The sequence below is a fragment of the Aspergillus chevalieri genome, chromosome 2, assembly GCF_016861735.1.
Source record: "Aspergillus chevalieri M1 DNA, chromosome 2, nearly complete sequence".
In the NCBI taxonomy this organism is placed as follows: domain Eukaryota; kingdom Fungi; phylum Ascomycota; class Eurotiomycetes; order Eurotiales; family Aspergillaceae; genus Aspergillus; species Aspergillus chevalieri.
The window spans coordinates 497639-517809 of NC_057363.1; the positions used below are offsets into that span (position 1 = coordinate 497639).

The 20171-nt window shown below is 47.1% G+C and overlaps 7 protein-coding genes and 1 non-coding gene across 8 annotated transcripts; 5 read left to right on the forward strand and 3 right to left on the reverse strand.

Moving 5' to 3' along the window:
* Nucleotides 1–53: 53 nt before the first annotated feature.
* ACHE_t20004A lies at nt 54–126 on the reverse strand. The gene has a single exon. It is a non-coding gene; the product is annotated as a tRNA-Lys (tRNA).
* A 1389-nt stretch (nt 127–1515) lies between these two features.
* Nucleotides 1516–1863, forward strand: ACHE_20157S (uncharacterized protein; the record flags this gene model as incomplete). Its single annotated transcript, XM_043284429.1, has 1 exon — nt 1516–1863. One exon carries the CDS (start codon nt 1516–1518, stop codon nt 1861–1863), a length of 348 nt encoding a protein of 115 aa, XP_043133221.1.
* A 985-nt stretch (nt 1864–2848) lies between these two features.
* Nucleotides 2849–5663, reverse strand: ACHE_20158A (uncharacterized protein; the record flags this gene model as incomplete). Its single annotated transcript, XM_043284430.1, has 2 exons — nt 2849–4993; nt 5073–5663. The coding sequence occupies 2 exons, from the start codon at nt 5661–5663 to the stop codon at nt 2849–2851; spliced, it is 2736 nt and encodes a 911-aa protein (XP_043133222.1).
* Nucleotides 5664–8675: 3012 nt separating this feature from the next.
* On the forward strand, nt 8676–10463 carry ACHE_20159S (uncharacterized protein; the record flags this gene model as incomplete). The annotated part of the gene is made up of 5 exons (XM_043284432.1): nt 8676–8803; nt 8861–9054; nt 9109–9232; nt 9305–9521; nt 9576–10463. 5 exons carry the CDS (start codon nt 8676–8678, stop codon nt 10461–10463), a joined length of 1551 nt encoding a protein of 516 aa, XP_043133223.1.
* A 416-nt stretch (nt 10464–10879) lies between these two features.
* ACHE_20160S (DUF4419 domain-containing protein) lies at nt 10880–12040 on the forward strand (the record flags this gene model as incomplete). Its single annotated transcript, XM_043284433.1, has 1 exon — nt 10880–12040. The coding sequence occupies one exon, from the start codon at nt 10880–10882 to the stop codon at nt 12038–12040; it is 1161 nt and encodes a 386-aa protein (XP_043133224.1).
* Nucleotides 12041–12881: 841 nt separating this feature from the next.
* ACHE_20161S (uncharacterized protein) lies at nt 12882–13040 on the forward strand (the record flags this gene model as incomplete). Its single annotated transcript, XM_043284434.1, has 1 exon — nt 12882–13040. One exon carries the CDS (start codon nt 12882–12884, stop codon nt 13038–13040), a length of 159 nt encoding a protein of 52 aa, XP_043133225.1.
* A 985-nt stretch (nt 13041–14025) lies between these two features.
* Nucleotides 14026–15709, reverse strand: ACHE_20162A (oleate hydratase; the record flags this gene model as incomplete). Its single annotated transcript, XM_043284435.1, has 2 exons — nt 14026–15082; nt 15183–15709. 2 exons carry the CDS (start codon nt 15707–15709, stop codon nt 14026–14028), a joined length of 1584 nt encoding a protein of 527 aa, XP_043133226.1.
* Nucleotides 15710–17941: 2232 nt separating this feature from the next.
* On the forward strand, nt 17942–19926 carry ACHE_20163S (GMC family oxidoreductase; the record flags this gene model as incomplete). Its single annotated transcript, XM_043284436.1, has 6 exons — nt 17942–17972; nt 18026–18107; nt 18166–18436; nt 18486–19274; nt 19327–19663; nt 19721–19926. The coding sequence occupies 6 exons, from the start codon at nt 17942–17944 to the stop codon at nt 19924–19926; spliced, it is 1716 nt and encodes a 571-aa protein (XP_043133227.1).
* Between the last annotated feature and the right edge of the window lie 245 nt (nt 19927–20171).

Here is a 20171-nt window from a genome sequence, read left to right on the forward strand (position 1 = left end):
TTGTCCAGGAAAAAGACAAAAAAAAGTGATCAATCGTGATCGTCTTCTGTTGAAGCCGAACGCGGGGGTCGAACCCGCAACCTTGAGATTAAGAGTCTCACGCTCTACCGATTGAGCTAGCCCGGCTGGGCTTGTTGAATGGGCTAGCTCTTAGTGCATTATATGGGTAGATAATACCAAAGGGTAGATAATACCAAAGGTACACCGGGGTACAATGCCAAACTGCATAATTACTCTCCTTCTGATGCTCACTCCCTTCTCCATTTCGCAAAGTGGTCTGTGTAATTCAGGTTCGCATAGGCGCACGAAAAGGAGTTTTTTCCCTCTACAAGTCGCGAGATTCCGTGCAAACATCTTTGTTCCCTGGACATATATATATTAAGCCCTTGCATCTGATTTCCCTCTATTCAAGCTGATACCTGTGAGTTACAGCATTCAAATTAATATCCCTCCCAGCAGCCTGAGTTCCCTGAAAAATCGGCCCTCCTCCAGAGTCAGTAAGATATTGCGGATGAGGGCTCTGGAACCCTGCAGGCTCTTGCTGAGGTTCCTGAAAAGCCTGAGCCTGAACCTGTGCCTCACGTTCTCTCTGCAGTGCTTCCACCCATAAACATAGCTGGTCACTAACGACCATATAGCCCGGGTCCCTGACATTGGCAAAATTGGTCATTTTGCATGTGATCACTGTGAATACTGCAGTTGAGATGGGCGCTGAGGCCTGAGGGTAGTGGAGTGACCGGGTACGATCTAACGCCACTCAATAACATATACCTTTTTGTGCACTTTGCATTCGTTCTGTCTCCTTGAATTTCTTCCACAACGATTCCCTATAGCAGTAAGGACGACCGGGTGCACCGAACTGGAGGTGTCAGGCGAAAAATTCCCTTGATTGATCGAGATAAAACTGGCCCCGATGGGATTCATATTGGCAGGGAGTTAGTCGAATGCAACGATTACTGTGAACCAATGTATAATTATTTCCTCAGATAATATTGTGACTACCCCAAACTAAAATAGCCACTCAAATTGCCTCCACCAAGGAGGCGAGATCCGTACATGAAATATGAATCACCTGGAATCGGATCCATAGGATATAAACCTCGTATTTGCCATGTAGCTAGCCTCATATGACATTGTGGGGACAAGCGGCAGAATTGGAAAGAAAGCCCTTCATAGCTCCGACCATTTCCGTACTTGATCTTTTTTTTGCTCGCTCTAGGCATATGTGCTGGTGTTGCCTTGATATTGTTAACTTCCAACCTTTTGTAGAAATACGTGAGCTAGTCTCACCTAGGTCAAGCGAGACTGCACCTCATCGGCTGCCGCTATCCCCAATCTGTATACAATCGACACGCTATATAGATGGACAACTGACGTGACCTGAATTTGGCTTTCTTGCACTGAGGGACAAAGGCCATGGCCGTGTGAACATAAAAGGCGACGTCTCCCCTCTCATAGATGCTACTCAAGCAAGACACTCTACCCTCCTCTCTCAATATCAATTATCAATTCACCATGTCCTTGCCATTCCTGTCCGAGCTCATCTCAGCCCTTCAGGCCAAGATAGACGCCGCATGTGATCCTACCGTCAACCATCACATCCCCGGCGTGGTATCCATCGTCGTCGATAGCCATGGCGCCGAGAAATTCGCCTACGCTAGCGGCATGCGAGGTATTGGATCGGGAATCCCGATGAGTTTGGATAATATCTTCCGGATTGCTTCGTGCACTAAGCTCATCACCTCCATAGCCTGTCTGCAGCTTGTTGAAGAGAGACTCATCGACTTGGACGATGTGTCTTTTCTCGAGGCGCTTTTGCCGGAATTGAAGGACGTGGACAATTGCCCACCACATATTCGGTAATTTGTGGTCATCAACTGCCGGCCCTAAAGCCTCAGCCTGCAGTATCCTTACGCAAAGGCCAAGGGTCACAAACGCAGTCTCGGGTAAATAATGGGCATATTCGAAAAACGCATTGAGAAGTCCAGTCTGAGCAACACGCGTCGATAACTGAGAAAATGTCTGCGCTTGCGAATACATCATCTTCGTCTCCAGGTACAGCGACTTTACACCTGGAACCGATACTCGGCCTCGGGGACTCCCTTGGTAAAACTACCAAGCACATACTCAGCAAGAGATTGACAAGTCCGGCGCCTTTGAACCGTGGCTGCTAGCTAGGTCGTGCTCGAACCGACCGCGAGAAATAATGGGAATCCAACGGGTGGATAGTGTCAAAGTATCGGACGCTGATATCATGGACGGACAGGGCTGTCGCTTGTATGATTCGGTGAATCCTGCCCGTGGAGAACATTATCCGCTGTGCGTAGCTTCAACAGACGATCGATAGGCAGGGTTTGTGATGGCATCCAATCCACAATCGTGTCCATTAGTAGTATTGAAGAGCCCAGACTGGAGCAGACCGCTGGTATTATAGTCGGAGTGACTACAGAAGAATAATTGTAGTCGCATGTTAAATCCTGCCTTGTTTCAACCTCCGTCAGCTAGCTCGGAGTCTTCCATGTGTGAAGTGGTAAAATGTTACTTACTGGATGCAGTAGCCACAACCAGGAAGTTTCTTATAGCAGGCTCTCTTGCGCTTTTTATAAACGCTGCACACCTGTGGTGCCCAGTGTTCTTGGTTTATCATAGTTGTAGAAGGGGTTGGGGTGGTGTGAGAAGGATGCCGCTGAGTGGGGGCTGAACGTTCTAAACGCTGCGAGCTTTTCTTTCCTTCTTCTTCTTCTTCTTCTTCTCTTTTTTCTCTCGAATAAGGAACAGCAATTAATTAAAAACTACAATACATCTATTCTGTATACAAAGAAGGATATTTAAGAGACAAATATTAGTGTTAAAGATGATCCCGATGGTCCGGGGCCGTGGGCGCAGTGGTAAGCTGCGTGTTATGGTCATATCCTCCTTGTTCCACATCAGGATCATTCGGAGAACGCGCGTTGTTCCTATGGCGGAAGAATCGACGGTGGCTAGCAGAGGACAAGCGGCTATGTTGAGACTCGATCGAACGTCGACCTTGGCCCGCGTCGGAATGAGAAGGAAGTTGAACGGACGAACTGCGGCTCTGGCTCTGGCTCTGCCGCTCACTCAGTTCCCTTTCCTCTTGCTCTTCTTTCACAGCCGCCGCCCGGCGGAGAAGATGTTCGGTGCGGTCCGTCCGCTCATCAAACACGTCTCCCATCACGTCCGCAGAAGAAAGATTTTGCATGCCGAGTGAAAAGTCCACGTGCTTACGGGCCGGTTTGCTATCGCCCCGGGCCTGCGCGGCAGCGGTATCCATACCCTTACGGAGGATGGAGGGATGGTGTGTTGCTCCGTCGCCGCTGTCCTCGGTGTTCTTCTTGGGGATGTCATTTTCGGTGGGGGGATCCGAAGGAGGAGAGTGGCCGGCTGCTGAGCCAGACAGGAGTGACGAGAGACCCGCAAGATGGAAGGGGATGTCGAGACGGGCACCGGGCCAGTTCATGTGTGGTCCCTGGATACCGACCTCTTGCAGAACCACCATGAGCATGCAAATGAACTTGTTGCGCCGTTGCAGGCGAAGGCCTTCATTTTGCCAGCTGGATTTGTAAAAGAAGACGACATTGAGAGTCACCGAGAAGTTATTCGTCACTTCCCGCATTTCAGTGATGACGTGGGACTGGAAATCGCGGCGTTCGCTGGCTGCAAACTCTTGCAAGCGCAGGCGGAAAGTTTCAATCTGATCAATTGTTGTGCCAAACTTGATCACAATGGGAACTGCTTCCGCGAGGGCACCAGAGCGGCGGTGGTTAAGGATGAAAAGTGTGCTCAAGTAAGAATTAGGGGCTTGCACAATATGACCCTCCATCTTCTTGAACTCTGTGTACAGCAGGGAAATCTGTTTCACAAAATAATCATCCCCAAGACCAGCAGCCCCAGTATTACCATAGACTGTTATACGGTCGCCGACATCAAAGGGATGCTTGACAAACACAAAGATAACTGACTGAAGGAACTCAACTGCTGTAGTAGAGAAAAGCCAGGATAGAGCAAGAATGGTAGAGCCAGCAGAAGTAAGCACACCAGCTGCAGAGGTGGAGATCAATGACAGGAAAACCATCAGGGTGATAATGAAGACAAAGACATCCAGGACATTACCAAGCCTCGACACCACAGAGTCAAGATCTTTCAGAGAGGAAGTAATTGCCTTTCGTTCACGACCAATCTCCACCAAGACTGCTTCCAACTCATCCATGGAAAGATCCCCATTGAAATCCTTGTCAAGCATTGCAAAGACAGTCTCGGCTTCTTCATCATTCTCAAAAGTCGTCTTCAGGTCGTTAGCGACGATAGAGTCAAATCCATCCCGCTTATAGGTCCGATAGAGCCGACGAGCCAGACCCTGAGAGCCTGGGACCGTTCGTAACAAGGTGAGGACAACTTGGTGAGGATCATTACGGTTAGTGGCTTTGCGGCCAGTGAAGTCCGCAGCAACGGCGCCTGCTACATCACCAACTTTATTCAGAGCACCTTTGGCCACCTTCTGTGCTTTACCAGCATATTGCAAAGGCTTCATAAAATGCGAGCCATTGGGGCCTTGGCCCTGTTGGTCTCCAGAGTCTTCCTTCTCATCGACGAGCATTGTTCGAGAGAAGGCATACATTTTGGCCAGGGCACCAATTTGAAACTTGTTGATGTCAATCCGGTCAGAATAAGTGCGCGAATGGTAGCTCATAGCGATCAGTTGGACAAGGAACTTTTCTATGAGATTCAGAATCGTCCACACAAAGATGGAAATGATAATCTTGTTGACCGTGTTTTCCCAGCCGCGCGTCTCCTTGTTGCCGTCCACATGGTGATTCTTCATCGTGGGGAGGAAGGAAATCTCGACAGCTAGAAACCAGAAAAAGAAGGTCCCGGGGAGCTCCAACTGCTTGGCTACGTCTCGCCATTTTTTCGCGTTGTTGGTGAAGATACTGGCAAATATGCCCACGGGGAACGGAATGCACTTCGCGGCAACCTAGCAATGACGGATAGGATATCAGCTCACATGCTTTATACTTTTCAAGTGTGATTCGGAATAGAATGATCACACATACTCTTCCCGCCCAAGCAGTTAGCCAGAGGATTTCCAACCAAACGGAAAACCAGAGCAGCGAAACACCACCGACGTTGGCCTCCGGAAAAGCCAGCGCACCCACCAACAACGGGATCAACAGTATCACGACCAATGGCAAAATATAGGTGAGATAGCGGACAACAAAGCTTGATTCGTGGAGCGTTTTGACAAAACGAGCAACCTTGGTGGTAGGTTTCTCTGGTGGTTGGTAGAGCGCGGCGCGCTCGTGCAATGGATTTGTTGCCTCGTCGAACTCGTCCACCGCAGATCGGCGGGAACGAATAGAGTGGTGGTCGCGACTTTTTTTGCTCTGGCCATCATGGGTGGACTGCGACACGACGCGCTCCGCCTCCATCACAGCAAGGTCATCTGCCAGGCGCGTGTTCGTTTCCCTGGCGCTGGACCGAGAACGTAGTGACGAGGCATCATGGTCATCGGGAGTCTTGGGTTTCAGATAAGGTTCATGATTATTATCGAAACTATGGTGGATGTGGTCGTCGTCGGTCGTAGGGCAGCTCTCGTTGAAACCTTTCTGGTCCTGGAGCTTGGGGTCGTTTGTGGAACTTGACATGCTGGAAACAAGCTAAAGAATAGATAAAGGGGGTGTAAAAGATAGTAAAAAGAAAGAAAAAAAAAAGTATGAATGGATATCCCAGCGAAGAGAACCCAATAATACGAAGAATTGAGGGGACTTGCTACGGCCGCCAAAAAGAGAAGGGATAGATTTGAACAGTAACGGCGGAAAATTGGTAAGAAAAGCAAGTAAAAGAAAACGAACAGAAAGGTATGTAACGGTTGTCGGTAGGTTAAAAAGGTAAGAAGAACCAGAAAAACTACAAGGGAAATTTGCACGAGGATCGGATTGGATTAGGGTTGGAGACTCTATGCGGGGAGCGCCAATGAAATGGCGGATGGGCAATCTTCGGGGGAGTTGATAAAGCACGACCCATAGTTGGCGATTGCCACAGGTCCCTTAGTCTCCACTCGGTAAAGCTTAGAGGAACTTTTTTCACTCATAATTGGCTTCGCTTTTTACATAAGCCCGGCATCTCAGAGTCTTAAATCAGCAGCTATGTACGTAGTACGTACCTGTCACAACCATGGTTCGAATTTTAGCTAGAATGCTAAGACGGGCTGTCAGAATAGTCACCCATCAGAGCATAGGACTACTTATACTCTGGACTTTTGATTAAACGGCGGTCGGACAACACCGATCTCATCTAGCGGAATACTCCCGGGTTCCTCATGCCCCATAGTTTATGTAGCTAATCAACCAACCAGCTAACTAATGCTAGTTTAGTGGATACCCGGTAAGCGAGATGACAGGTGAGATTATTGCCACCTCGTCTAGTTGACAGAGATAGTGTGATGATCAGTGTGGGCCACAAACCCGAAATAGATAACTTGCGAATGCATCATGTGTTGTCTCCTGCTGTGCATAAAAATTTGTACAAAGCCCAATGTGCTGGGCTTTGGGGGTCTGTACTTAATCGATCTTATTACTTGTGGCATTAGAGTTAGCATGTCGTGGCATTTAACGTATGGATCATTCCTACCTTCCGCACTCGCACCCGCACGGCATCCACCAAAATGTCGGATCTCTCGGAATGTAATCTTGGATACGCAGTCCATTTATGTTCATGTCTGTCAGGTTGCCTGAGTCATGAGTGCTATCCAAAATGTTGGATCGCTGATGTATGTCTTGAGGATGACGGAAGCCAGTGAAAATTTGGGGGGGGGCAGAAGAAGGTATAAATACTATCTTTTGCCGGATGATCTCTAGAGTGATAAACCGACTCAATCAATTTCTAAACAGTGATATGTAGCGATCCTCTTTGACAAGGCTGGTACTTACCCATGGGCGCGGTTCCAATAGCTGAGATGGTCCATTAGGCTGATGCTCGACCTAAATGACGGTGCAGTTCAATCTAGGCCAGCATTGTATGTTCTGGGTACTGCGACATACGTCCCACGAATCCGCCAGGTAGGTCTCAGATGCGTCAGCAACTTATCCTTTGCGGGCTACACCGGAACGCAAAGGTCACCGCTATGTTAAAACACATACAAGAAAGTGTCTCCCATCTATTTCAGGGCCATGTCTCCAAACACCACCACAACTTCTTCCTCTGATAGTATGAAGACTTGAACAATATATGGTTGCCACGTACAAACGTGATTTAAAAATGAAGAACCAGAGAGTACTACGTTGCGGTGATATTTGCATTCCGGTATAGCCCGCCAACGATGGATAGGTTGTTGGAGGGCGAGTACATCATTATGTAATACATTGAATCCTAGATATTTGCAAGTGCCAGCTGGCCTTCTATAAGGAAGATAGGTGGGATTCCTGTGCACGTAGTCCGCCGTCCTCTCGCCCTGGACTTGGAGGTGGCGAACTATACGGGACAACTTTCCAATGCCAATATCGATCCTTTTGTTACAAATACCAAACGATCGTTGGTTTCATCAAAAAGTTTGAAAACTTGAGATTTGCAAAGCATACCAGCATTCATCTTAAAGTTTGCCTTCACCCCTCGAAGTCTTCTCCTGGGCCAGGGGCCAGTGTGGCTTATTGACTGGGCAAATACCCGTATATCCTCCAGCATTTCAACACGCAGTATCTGTATCGCAGTCAAAATTTCTTTTCTTTGATGCTATGGAGGTGTTCCCGAACCTCGATCACCTCATGTAAGTGAGACGATTGTGATTAATTTTGTGTATGGGATTATGACACCATAAGAACTGGCAGCGTGTTGGATTATTTCACCCACTCTTGGCAGGTCAGCTCTAATAAAATTGGATCTGTTGCGGCTCGCTGGGATCACTGAAAATCAAGTCGTATGTGTGACCATTCATTATTTTCTATGTTTCTATCTTTTTTTACTCAACATTATAGCTTCCGTCCGGTATGGGCTGTTGGCACGATACTTTATGTTCATCATGGTTGGAAGTGTGAAATGTAAAATTTTGTATTGGGTAAGTTATACCGGCATTTACCACTCGATACTATATGACATGCTCTAGAGACAGTGAAATACAACATTGAAATACAACATAGTTACTATTTATTGGATCTGGTACAATTACTTACGAAATTTCACCTTGTTACTTATGTACTTCAACTCCCAAGGGCGCCAGAAATTATTCGAATTATATTCACGGGAAATAGTACTAAATGCTAGCATAGTTGGGAAAGCAATCAAATAAGATGGAAGAGAAAACAGTCTAACTAGACAATTGTTAATTTTCAGAGTACTACGTAGTACTGGGGTAGTGTTTGAAGTTTGTGATTCTTCGTACATCATCTCAGCTCTGAAGTGGTCTCTCCGCACCGATATTCATAACATTATTGGGCTACATCGAGTGATTGACGTGGGACCCCGCATCATACTCTCAGCTCTCAGCGAGCATGTATTATTGTGCAGCTTAACAGACAGATTGTCACGTAAGCCCAGCCAGCCATTGTTGACGACCTTTGAGCCAATATGAAGTTATCCTATAAAATGGCCAAAAAGACTCTCCAACCCCCGGGGAAATTCAAATTCTGCCGAGATTTCCATTAAGCATCGTGAATACGAGGGAAATGACTGAACCTGTCGCACCCTCTGCTGTTTACAGCATCCGTTCCGAGCCGGTTGGTCTCCGTATAGCCACTGGCGGATCTGGTCAGTCTGGTCTATTGGAAGCGTTGGCCAAGGAGTTTGTCAAATAGTAAGTTGCCTTAGATATAATGTGGATCCTTTGAAGACTGACTTATATTGCCAACAGTTGTGTTGAAAAAGGAGTCGAGCCTTTCCTTGTCGAATGGTACAAGTCCGACACAACCTTTTCGATTGAGAATCTGCGCAAACAAATCGTGGACGTTGGTATCACGTACCATGCTGTAGCTGAACAAACTGCGTTGGACGACGGTGTCATTGATCGAGTCGAATATGCGTGGCGGGATCATTGGATGCTTGTCGGTATGTTGCTCATTAGGCCTTAAATCGGGACTTTGTTAATTGACATATAATCAGGGCCGAAGGACAATCCTGCAGGGCTTGAGAATGACCAGTCCACTGTCTACTCTCTGTTTACCAGGTTGTTTAGTGCAATGGAAGAGAGTAAGGATTCTCCGAGGCCCATCAAATTTTTATCGCGGTATGATTTCTCTTGGTTTGCTTTTCTGAAAGGAAAGAAAAAAAAAAGATTCTACTAACGCTTACCACGCAGGTATGACAAGTCCGCTGGAAACATTGTAGAGTCCTTGTTATGGGCCACTATTGGCCAGGTACCATGGGCCGATCCCCCAACCTCGTGGTATCATATGTTCCCTGGTTTCCCCTTCCAAGCTATCCGGGAGGCGGCCAACAAGGGCGAATATACTATCACAGATAAGGGAACGTTTTGGGCGGTTGAAAAAGAGACCAGAGATAAGCTCACAATCTTTGTAAAATAATTCCCAAGTTACCCTTTGACGACAACATACACTAACCAAACCTAGGCCGAAGGGAAAGATGACGAAAACGACCCTCTTCTAAACCCAGCCCATGTTTTGGTTGGCAAGCATGCAAAGAATAAGCAAAGAGCCAGCGAATTCGCTGACTGGATTGGCTGGGAACACGGTGGCCAGCAGGTCATCAAGGACTTCCAGAAGAATGGAAAGGTTCTGTACTCGACTATCCCAGTCGGCGTCGATCCCCTAGGTCGAGTAAAAGGGATTATAGGGTTTTCAAGCTCCGTCAAAGCAGCTGTCCCGGTGCCCTCACACGACGACATTTACTTTTTCAACAACAAACAGTACACTCGCGTCAATCCATACACAGACACCATCTACACATATGTGACGGACATCTTTCCTATGTGGCCTGGTCTTTACCAGATTGGCTTTGCCCCAGTCAATGCCGCCTTTACCACTCCAGAGGATCCCAATGAAGCATACTTCTTCTGTGAGACTCGATGCGCGAGAGTCAACCTCATAAGTGGCCAGCTCGCCACTGGTAGCGCCGTATTCCATTTCCACGCAAAATGGAGTGGCCTTAAAGACGCTGGTTTTGACACTGTCGATGCTACAGTATCTTTTGCATTCATAGGAAGCGGCTATGAAAACGCCGTCTGTTTCTTCCGTAAAGGCAAATACGCCCTAATCGATGTTTACCAGAACAGAACCTTCGAATCGGGCGACATTTCCTCGCGCTTCAAAGCCCTGGAAAAAGCCAAGTTTAAGAAGATTGATGCGGTCGTGTTTAAACCAGGAAAGCAAAAACGCGAGGCATACTACTTCTCTGGTACACAGTATGTTCTCGTCGATTTACCCGGTGACTATATTGCCTCCGGACCTCATGATGTGGGGAGTTCGTGGAAATCTTTGAGGGCTGCTGGCTTCTACTGAAATTAGGAAAAGTGGGCCTAGATAGCCATTTTGCCGTAAAATTTTAGTATACATTCAGATCATCAGATCGAAAAAATTGTTCTACCTAGATAGCCATGCATCCTGGGAATCCTATACATTCTCCGCACGATGTCCGAAATATGCACTTATCGGGCACCTATTGGGCACCATATCTGGGTTTACAATTGTAATTTTGGTATCATAGCTCGTAAATTATATGACGATCAGTTCGAATAAGCTGACTCACAGCATGGCTGCTCCACAAAGTGGCAAATGTACAAGGCGACCATGAAATTGTGGCTGGCTGATCATTTTCCGCCCTATTTATATCGAGTCTGCTGAAAGTATTTTCTCACTTCTACAAACATTCAAACATTCAAACATTACCTTCACCATCTGATAAGCTCAACTTCAAAATGCCTGTCTCACTACAAACCGCAGACCACCAAGCAAAAAAGTGGACGCAGACGAAACAGTCCACCACCGAAGACCTCTTCAAAGCCTCATGTCCCAACAACCACTGCGCATCAAAACAAATCATCCAGAGCGCCTTCTCCCAGCCCTTGGATGGTAATCACATCAGTTCGTCCAAGCATGGCTTTGTTTATGCTCTCTATCACGCATACAGCCACCACCATCACCTCACAATCCGCCCAGATGATGTCTGGGTTGCCATCCTAAACCAAATCAACTTCTACGTCAATGCGCATGCAGAGGAGTTGCGCTCTTTTTTTGTCGCCCATGAAGGGCAAAAGGAGCTTACTGTCGTTGAAGCCGGTACGATCCGTACCGTGGATTTGGGTGCTTTGGCGGTCAAAATGACAAATGAAATTCAGAAAAACGTTCTCGATCCGGAGCTCCAAAAGTGGATTATGCCGGAGTTCAGTACTACTACTGCTAACGACAAGGTTGTGGCTGCCATCCAGATGATGGGTACCATGCAGAAATACTTCAGCTACACGGTGTGTCTGTTGTGTGGCATCCCCAGTGTGACTTTACTCGGCGAGCGTGATGACTGGGAATTGTTGCTCAAAAAATTGGATAAAATCCCACAACTGGGAAAAGAACCCGCTCAATTTGCAGAACTTCTCACTCCCGTTCTGAAGAGATTCGTCGCCTGCTTTGACGATCCCGCATCGCCCGACCTCCGAGACTTCTGGGGTAGATGTGCTCATTACTATAGCGGTGGAAGTGGCCCTACCTATCTATCAGGCTGGGTGACGGCATTCTGCTTCTGGGATGAAGATGGTAAACCTTTAAATCATGGCCGGCCGGGTGAATGGGCCACTGGCTGCGAGCTGGATGGTGTCGCTTTCCATCGAGTCGAAACAGAGGATATCCCCGCTGGATACGCTTCGGTCCCCGTGAAGCTCAACGACAACGGTATGGAATATGATACAATGATGCTTGCTGGTATGATAGGTATCCAGGCCAGTTCCAGTGGTCAGTTACTCGAGGGTGCCTCGGAAACTGGGTTGGATTCGATTCAACCGGTGTCGGGATGGTGGATGTATGAGAAGACTAAAGAGTCTGGTTCATCGGTGCAGATAGAGGAGGTGTACGTTACCGAGGTTTAATCTCGCCAGTGACAAAGGCCAACAAACTCAAAGCAATCTACTGGCTTAGATTGCATCTTGCTACATGGATTTGCTGCAGTGGGGGACGATAGTTTATCAACATATTGCCAATATAAGGATTATATTTCTATTTCATTTTACAAAAGCTTCCTCAGCCTAGTTAATGGGCAATTGATTCGCTGTATATAATGATGATTTCTATGATATGCTGTCTACAAGCATCATCGTCATAAGACCATGAAGGTGAACACGATGCAGCAATCTGTAATAAGAAAGGCAGTGATTTGTAATATATACCATCTGGATATTTATCAAAAGCCTCATAAATACGAATTAAACATAGCCGATGATGGGTCCTCAGCCGCCTGGCCGCTCGGTGTATGATTTTATCGAGCTTTCGAACGGCCAAGACTGCATCGTTGAAAATGGATAGCATCACCCAACAGACGCATGCAAAGAACGAATAAAAATTTGTCCTTTGATGATGGGAATGAACCAAGCTATATTTAGATCATCTCTAAAACAATAAAAAGAGACACCCCTCCACACCGAACGGTTTCCGTTTCCATGCCTCATCGCTAGCTGTTAAGATTTTCTGCAACTGCACGCCATGGCTAAAAGAATCACATCAGAAGATGGCCCCATACACGAGGAACAGCTCTCTCACATGGCCGAGCACATTGACGGCCTACAGAAACAGAACCCGACTCCGACTTCAAAACTAGTTCGCAGTGGTGGGCACTCGCAGTGGTGGGCACCGAGCGTCAATCTTGGTGCTGATCTTCAGGTGGAGAAGAATCAATAATGAAATAGACGCCCTAACTGACATTTTACGCTCCTTATGAAGACTCTCGACAAAGAGACCAATGACAAGCTCAACACCTGTGTCGCAAAGGTATTTGCGGGCAAGTTCGCTCCAGACGCCACGGCTGAGGCACGCGGTGAGGTGAAGACGATTCTTGCTGGGCACGCAGACATCCTGAGACAGGTTGATGCGTGATATTTCAGAATGAACAGGCTTTGGCTCATGCATGAGTTTCCCATGTCGGAAGCAGGACAGAAATGAGCGGTTACGCTGTATATTTTTACTGAAGATGAACTCTTGCTATTCTTTTTTGCTTTACTCCATTTTGCTAGCTGGACCTAATTGTAGGTGTAGGTCAGGCAGAAATGCTGACCAAACAAGCACCGAACTCGTCCGACTGAATTCGGGTCACGATGCATCGTACAATTCCACATGCTCATTGTCATGTTTGGCTCATTCGGACTAAACATTCATCCCACCCATAGTCTACTATCACTGTAAATAAATGCCACAGAAATTATGAGCCATAAGACGGATCCGAAAAGCCCAAAAAATCATCGCCGCAAGATCATCTAACACCCCTCTTACCCCACCACGTCTTTAGCTTCCAGCCAGGCAGATCTTGGCCTCAACAAATATGAGGATTTAGGGTCCCATCTCTTGGCATTATGGAGCTAATGACGGGACTCTCAAATATTCCAGTAGCGAAGAAGCAAAAATAAGAGCGCATAATGAAAGGTACGTGCGGAAGTTCTCTGGCCGCTGCGTGGATGGGGCATCAGCTTAGGGAGGAAGTAGTCATTAGGTCACACGACCTTGTGGAGAGATGAGGAAGTGGATAACCGCGGCGAATATACGTTTGGGTTTAGATATGCCGGTCATTTTTATTCTGTACCAGTTCTATTTTCTGTTCCAGGAAGTTGGATTGGAGAATATTGTGTCATGCCACAGGCGGATTTGAAGATGTTGAGCACTTTAATCACATCCCGTTCTGGAATTGGTACAGTACCCTAACAACTGCAGTGAGTACCATGACTGGAACGCATGCTAGAATCTAAGGTCAGCATGGAGATTACAAATGCGTAAGTTCTGTTATCTCTCGAACAAGCCCAATTGATTTCATCCACTAATATCATTAAACCATTACAGCAATGCAATAAAGCATATACGTGATTGTATTTCACAACATTAAGAATCGAGACAAACCAAACACTGAGCTTTTCTTTGGTTTGCTTGGCTTAACTGGCTCCTGTAACCCCATCAACTGACGCACCACCATCTGCGCCCCCTTCACACCATAATCCATCGAGCACACCACCTCATTCGGAATCTCCACAAACTGCCCTATCACCCCCATATTTGTCATGGCCTCAGGTATAGTCTGCGGTCGATCGGAAGTCACCCGTGGCAGCAACATAGATGTCATCCGCGGCAAAATACATGGAATTGTAATTGAATCGCGGGTGATTGTTTCCAATGGGAATTTTAGATGATGGAGTAACTCGGCCATGATTTCCTCCCCCGAGCAATTGATCATGGGCTTCTTGATGAAATCGCCCGTTTTCTCTGGATGCATCGCATAACCCCAGAAAACCTGCACCTCGGGCGGTTGATCTGGGAAGAACGGTTGCTGTGGCACACTTATATTGAACAGCCAAGCGCTGTCTTTTATTGTCACGTATGGCACAGACCCCGGCTGGTCGCCCGTGAGCGCAACAAACCGGTTAAAAAATTCCGGGGATTTCAAGGTGACGGTAAATACCTCGAGGCGGGATTGCAACATGCGTGTACAAAAGTTATACGCGTTTCCAAATTTGGGATTTTTCGTGCACAATTCTAGCCATAACAGCCAGTTTTCGTCTAGGTCCTTATGAATCTCAATGAGTTCTAGATCCGGGGGCGTTGTATTAGTTCCTGTCGTGGCACCGGACATGATGTTGCCCAGGGAAACGATGGCGATATCATTCTGGGCGAGGTTGATTGCTCCCTTCTTGGGTTCATTCGCCTTCCTCCATTCAATGGTTGAAATCCGGTGGCATTCATCGCGGGGATCCATGATGATGTCGGTGACTATTGTGTGGCATTGAAAGTCGACGCCACGAGACTCGAGGAAGGCTGCGATCGGTACTGTGACGGCCTGGTGGATGTTGACGCGGCCTTCGTATAGGGGATGGAAGTCGTTCAGACCGTTGCTGTTATGCATGAAGCGGCGGACGTAGCGGCGGAATTCGGCTGCGCTGTGACATGGCTGGAAACCGAACCTATGATTCACGGAGATATGGTCATGTCGGTTCGCAGAGAAACAAAGAATGGGAGTGGCAAGGGTATAGTACTTACGTAGTAGCAATCATCAACCAGTACTCACTCTTGAAGAAGCCCCCATGGAAGTGATCAGAAATGCGCGATCGTTCCAACGACTTTTCCGTCCTCCCAGACAGTCTGGACAAATCCATGCGATCCCGGAAACCTGGGCTGACTTGTTTGGTGCTGATGCGAGAGATTCCACCCGGTTTTTCCGCTAGAAAACGCGTATACGATGTCCTGTCAGATGGTCCCACTTCATACAACTCCAGAATATCATCGAGAGCCGTCTTCCCTGACCGAGCCTGGGAGGGAATTTTACAAAGAAGATCTTCAATCCAATCACCACTGAATACAGGCACTGCGCCACCCCGATATTCATAGCCATTGACCGGGTCGCCGGCGTTCGCGGTACTTTCACTGGCCTTGCCGATGGTTTCGAGGATATGCACACGGTTGGGTGGTATTTTGGCTTCTTCGATTAAGTACACGGCAGCTGCAAGTGACTGGACGCCGCTGCCCAGAATCCAGGCGTCCATATCATTGGGTTGGCGATGGTCCATTTGTAGACGTGACGGTGGAGGATGCAAAGTACCATGATGGGGAGGAATAATTATTTCTTATTTCCAATTCTTTTTTTATCTTGGGTTATAGCAACCGACTGTGTGATGTCAAGACGTAGTGTGATCTCCGTCCCTCGGAACAGGTATGTCTTCCACCCTGGATTTTGAGGTGACAGCCACACAATTCCGGTCCAGCCCTCATGACGCCACGACTAACCAAAGTTTAATGTCGAAATATACTAATCTGGACATGGGTAGAAATTGGCCGAGGTAACATAAGGCGTAGTGGTGGCATTAAACAAAAACACAATAAAGTCATAACGCCTTATACATAGTTACCCCGAAACCGAGTTTAGAAAACACCAAACTGTAAATTCTCAATAGAATGATGCGGAATATAAGTGTCTTGGGTACGGATAATTCTTCATAGAGCAACCCGCGGTTATTATGAGAGGGATGGTCAACCCAACCGGCGTCTTAAGCTGTGTATGTGTAAGATAATGCAAACTAGGATCCAGCACGTTATGAAGCTCATCCATTAGTGAGAGGGTATATGTAGGATTGGGCACCGTTCGCAAAAATCTCAAACGTGTTTTATTTTTCAGAAGTTGGCCGAGAACGACGAGAACGGTAAAGACGAAAGCGGCTCAAGGTAACTAAGACGGTCAAAGAATCTTATATAAGATCTATATCAGATCTAGCTATCTCCCGTTCTAGTCTAATTGTACACTGCATAGAGACTCTCATGGGATGCCGGAATCAACCTTATCTACAGTAAACAATGCCATTCAATAATATTCTATACCACCCTAGCAGACCTTCACGCTTATCATCACAAAACCGCCAACATCTATGGACAGTCAGATCGGCGTTCCTCATCTACTCTGCATTACTTGGATTCGATCCCATCCTCAAATCCCTTACCAAATCCACAGCTCAAATGCATTAAAGCAGAGCATCCTTGGTTCAACCTCCTGAGCAAAGGAAAAAAGCAAACATATTCAGAACATTTATAGACTGCTTCATTCAGGCTACAAGTGCGAAAGGCAGAGAAAGGTCGTAAAGGAATCTCAAGAAGATTCCGGCGTTGTAATCGGTATATACATATTCGAAACAGCTTCCAAACGCGATCTTTGGCGCTCTCGCTACCTGGGGAGTCCTGCATATCCTCGCCAGGGCCCAACATTCATATTGCATCCATTCTCACTTATGCAATCGGACCTGTTTTTTTCTTTATTTCTCAATCATCAGAAACGCCCTACTGGGTTCTTTCAATGCTGGGAGTATCCCTGGCCACGTTTGGAGCAGCTTCTTTATCACGAACAATGTTCCGCGATCATATCAAGGTAGCACGGGTAGCTTATTGACAGTGATGCAGAATCTGTCGGCGGCTATCATGACAAGTGTGGCCGATACTATAGGAACCAAAGTCGATATGAGGCTTTCTGGTGATATTAGCCTACAAGGACTGCGAGCGATTTGGTGGTTTGGGTTTGCAAGGGGCACTAGTAGCGGCATTGATTACCATTGCTTGGGCGAGGATTCAAAAAAAAAAAAAAGAAGAGAAGGAGCACGTCACTTGAAGTCTGGGAGACATCTTATATACGTTCAATGCGAGCGATATCATCATATCGGCGTAATCAATATTGAACAAGCCTACAGTGGTTCCTGACACTCTATTCTTTCAACGGAAATCATCAGTTCTTCGATATTTACTGCAAAGAGATCTACGAATAGCATTAGATGCTGTAAAGGCTGTCACGACTTTTTTTTTTTTTTTTGCTAACCTGGAAGTTGAAAATAAGAAAAAGAAGGAAAAATCATAGGTCTCCCGCAACTCGGCAGTTTTTTTCTGCCTCCCATGTTCACATTCATCTGAAACTCAACATGTATCGACGTCTTCAAAGTAAAGGATGCAATAATATTCAGAGAGGCACGATGTAGACGGCATTCGAATTACACGATGATCCTTATTCACAGGTTGTGTCAGTATGTTGATAATCTGATGCAATGCCCTAGTTTGAATTGAAACGGGAGATGTGATCATCTTGATGTCTTAATATAATGGCTCTAACTACACTACTTAACGTCATTAATCTGGACAAGTTCCGGTCCTATATAGTAGACAGTTAAACAGGGAAAAAATCAAGATTTGAATCAATCCGAATACTATCTATCCATCAACCATGTCTACGGGAAGCGTCAAGAGCATAACCGTGCCAGAAATGGCCAATGAGTTCGATTTCATCGTCGTCGGAGGCATGTAGTACTACTAGTATTGCTTTAGGTAGATCATACATTGCTAACGCCTCACAGGTGGCACTGCTGGGAATGTAGTCGCCGGCCGGCTAGCAGAGAACCCCAAAGTCTCCGTGCTGGTAATCGAAGCAGGTCGAGGGTACGCATCCCAGCTACTTCCTACCTCCTGTGTCCATTTTTTTCTGAGTGGGCTTTAGCGATCCCGAAAATATCGCGGAGATCACCACTCCCGCTCGCGCCTTCGAGTGCCGCAATGGCCCCCATGACTGGAAGTACAAGGCCACAATGATCGACCGCGAAGACTACACCCGCGTGGAGAAGCCTAACACACGAGGAAAAGTGCTGGGTGGCAGCAGTTGCCTGAACTACTACACCTGGGTGCGCGGCAGCAAGGCGACCTTTGACGACTGGGAAGAGTTTGGTGGCAGCGGCTGGAATTGGGAGGGAGTCAAAGAATATTTTGATAAGGTGTCTTTTTCCTCACCTCATTTCTACTCTATCTTATCTAACTCAACAGCCTGTCACTTACCATGACGACCATAACAACTACCCACATGTGAGGAACATTGGCTTGGGTGGTCCCCTTCATATCGAGCACGCGAACTTAGTGCCCGAGCTGCAGCCGTTTCGAGATGCGTTGCTCAAAGCATGGCAGAGCAAGGGCCTTAAAGTCAACGATGATATTTACTCGGGCTATGTATCGGGTCTGACTCACTGTGCTACCAGTATCTACAAGGGCGTCCGCTCCTCAAGCTGGTCTTTCCTTGTGGGCAAGCCTAATATCCAAGTCCTGTCATCTTCCTATGGCAAGCGGTTAATTATTAATGGCAATTGTGTCACTGGTGTTGAAGTCCGCGGACCTAACGACGAAGATATTATCATCAAGGCACGCAAGGAAGTCATTGTCGCTGGTGGAGTGTACGAGTCGCCAAAGCTGCTGATGCTGTCAGGTATTGGCCCGGGAAAGGAATTGGCGAAGTTCTCCATCAATGTTATCGTTGATTCGCCCCATGTGGGTCAAAACTTGATTGACCATCCCATCTTGTCGCATGTCTTTCGCCTGAAAAATGGCTTGGGCCTGGATGATCATTTGCTGCGCGCCGGTCCGCAAAAGGAAGGCGCAGTCACGGCCTATAATCGGGATCACGCCGGGGCACTGGCCAGTGGTCTGCTAGAGCTAGTGGGTTTTCCTCGCATTGACGACCGACTGAACAAGATCGAGGCGTACGTAAAGGCGAAGCAGGAGAATGGAGGGAAGGATCCATTTGGACCGGCAGGGCAACCGCACTTTGAAATTGACTTCGTGGTTAGTATATAGATGTGCAAGACCGCAACTAAATAACAGCTAACTTGTGCAGCCTATGTTCGCGGACGCATTTCAGTGGCATTTCCCCATCCCTCCGGAGGGAACCTGGCTGACGACGATTGTCGACCTATTGCGTCCGATGTCAAAGCCGGGTTGGGTCAAGCTGCAATCGACTAACCCATTAGATCACCCACATATCAACGTGAACTTTTTCGAGAACCATCTGGATGTGATCGCTCTGCGGGAGGGTGTCCGTTTTGTGGATGATATTCTCATGACGGGCGAGGGAATCCGGGACATCATCGGTGAGGACTATCCTTGGCCCATGCCGCGTAACTCGGACGAGGCAATGGACAAGATGATACTGGAGCGCGCTCAGATTGGATTCCGTAAGAACCCAAAAAGAATGCCACAGTGAACTTCACATCGCTGAATGATTTTGTTAGACCCTTGCGGAACCTGTCGCCTGTCAAAGGACATCAAGCAGGGCGTGGTCGATGAACGACTCAAAGTCTACGGCCTGAAGAATGTCCGCGTAATTGATGCGTCGGTGTTCCCTGTAATTCCAGACTGTCGAATCCAAAATCCCGTCTACATGGTTGGTGAGAAGGGCGCCGATCTCATCAAGGCTGACCACAAGGATCTCTACTGAAGGAGGCTACATTACATTACTGATGAAGATGGGTTATATCTGGCCATATTTATAGTTAAAAGATTCAAACTAGCTAAAGGATGATATGGAGAGGTTGTTTTTGCGGTTTTCTGTTAGGCCATGGACAAAAACGACGCCGATGGTCACGTTCGTTAAAGTTGATGTGATGAAACTGGGTCTTGCATACTCCACAAATCTCCTCAATGGAACTTGATAGTTTATATCAAATTATGATACCAGCATGA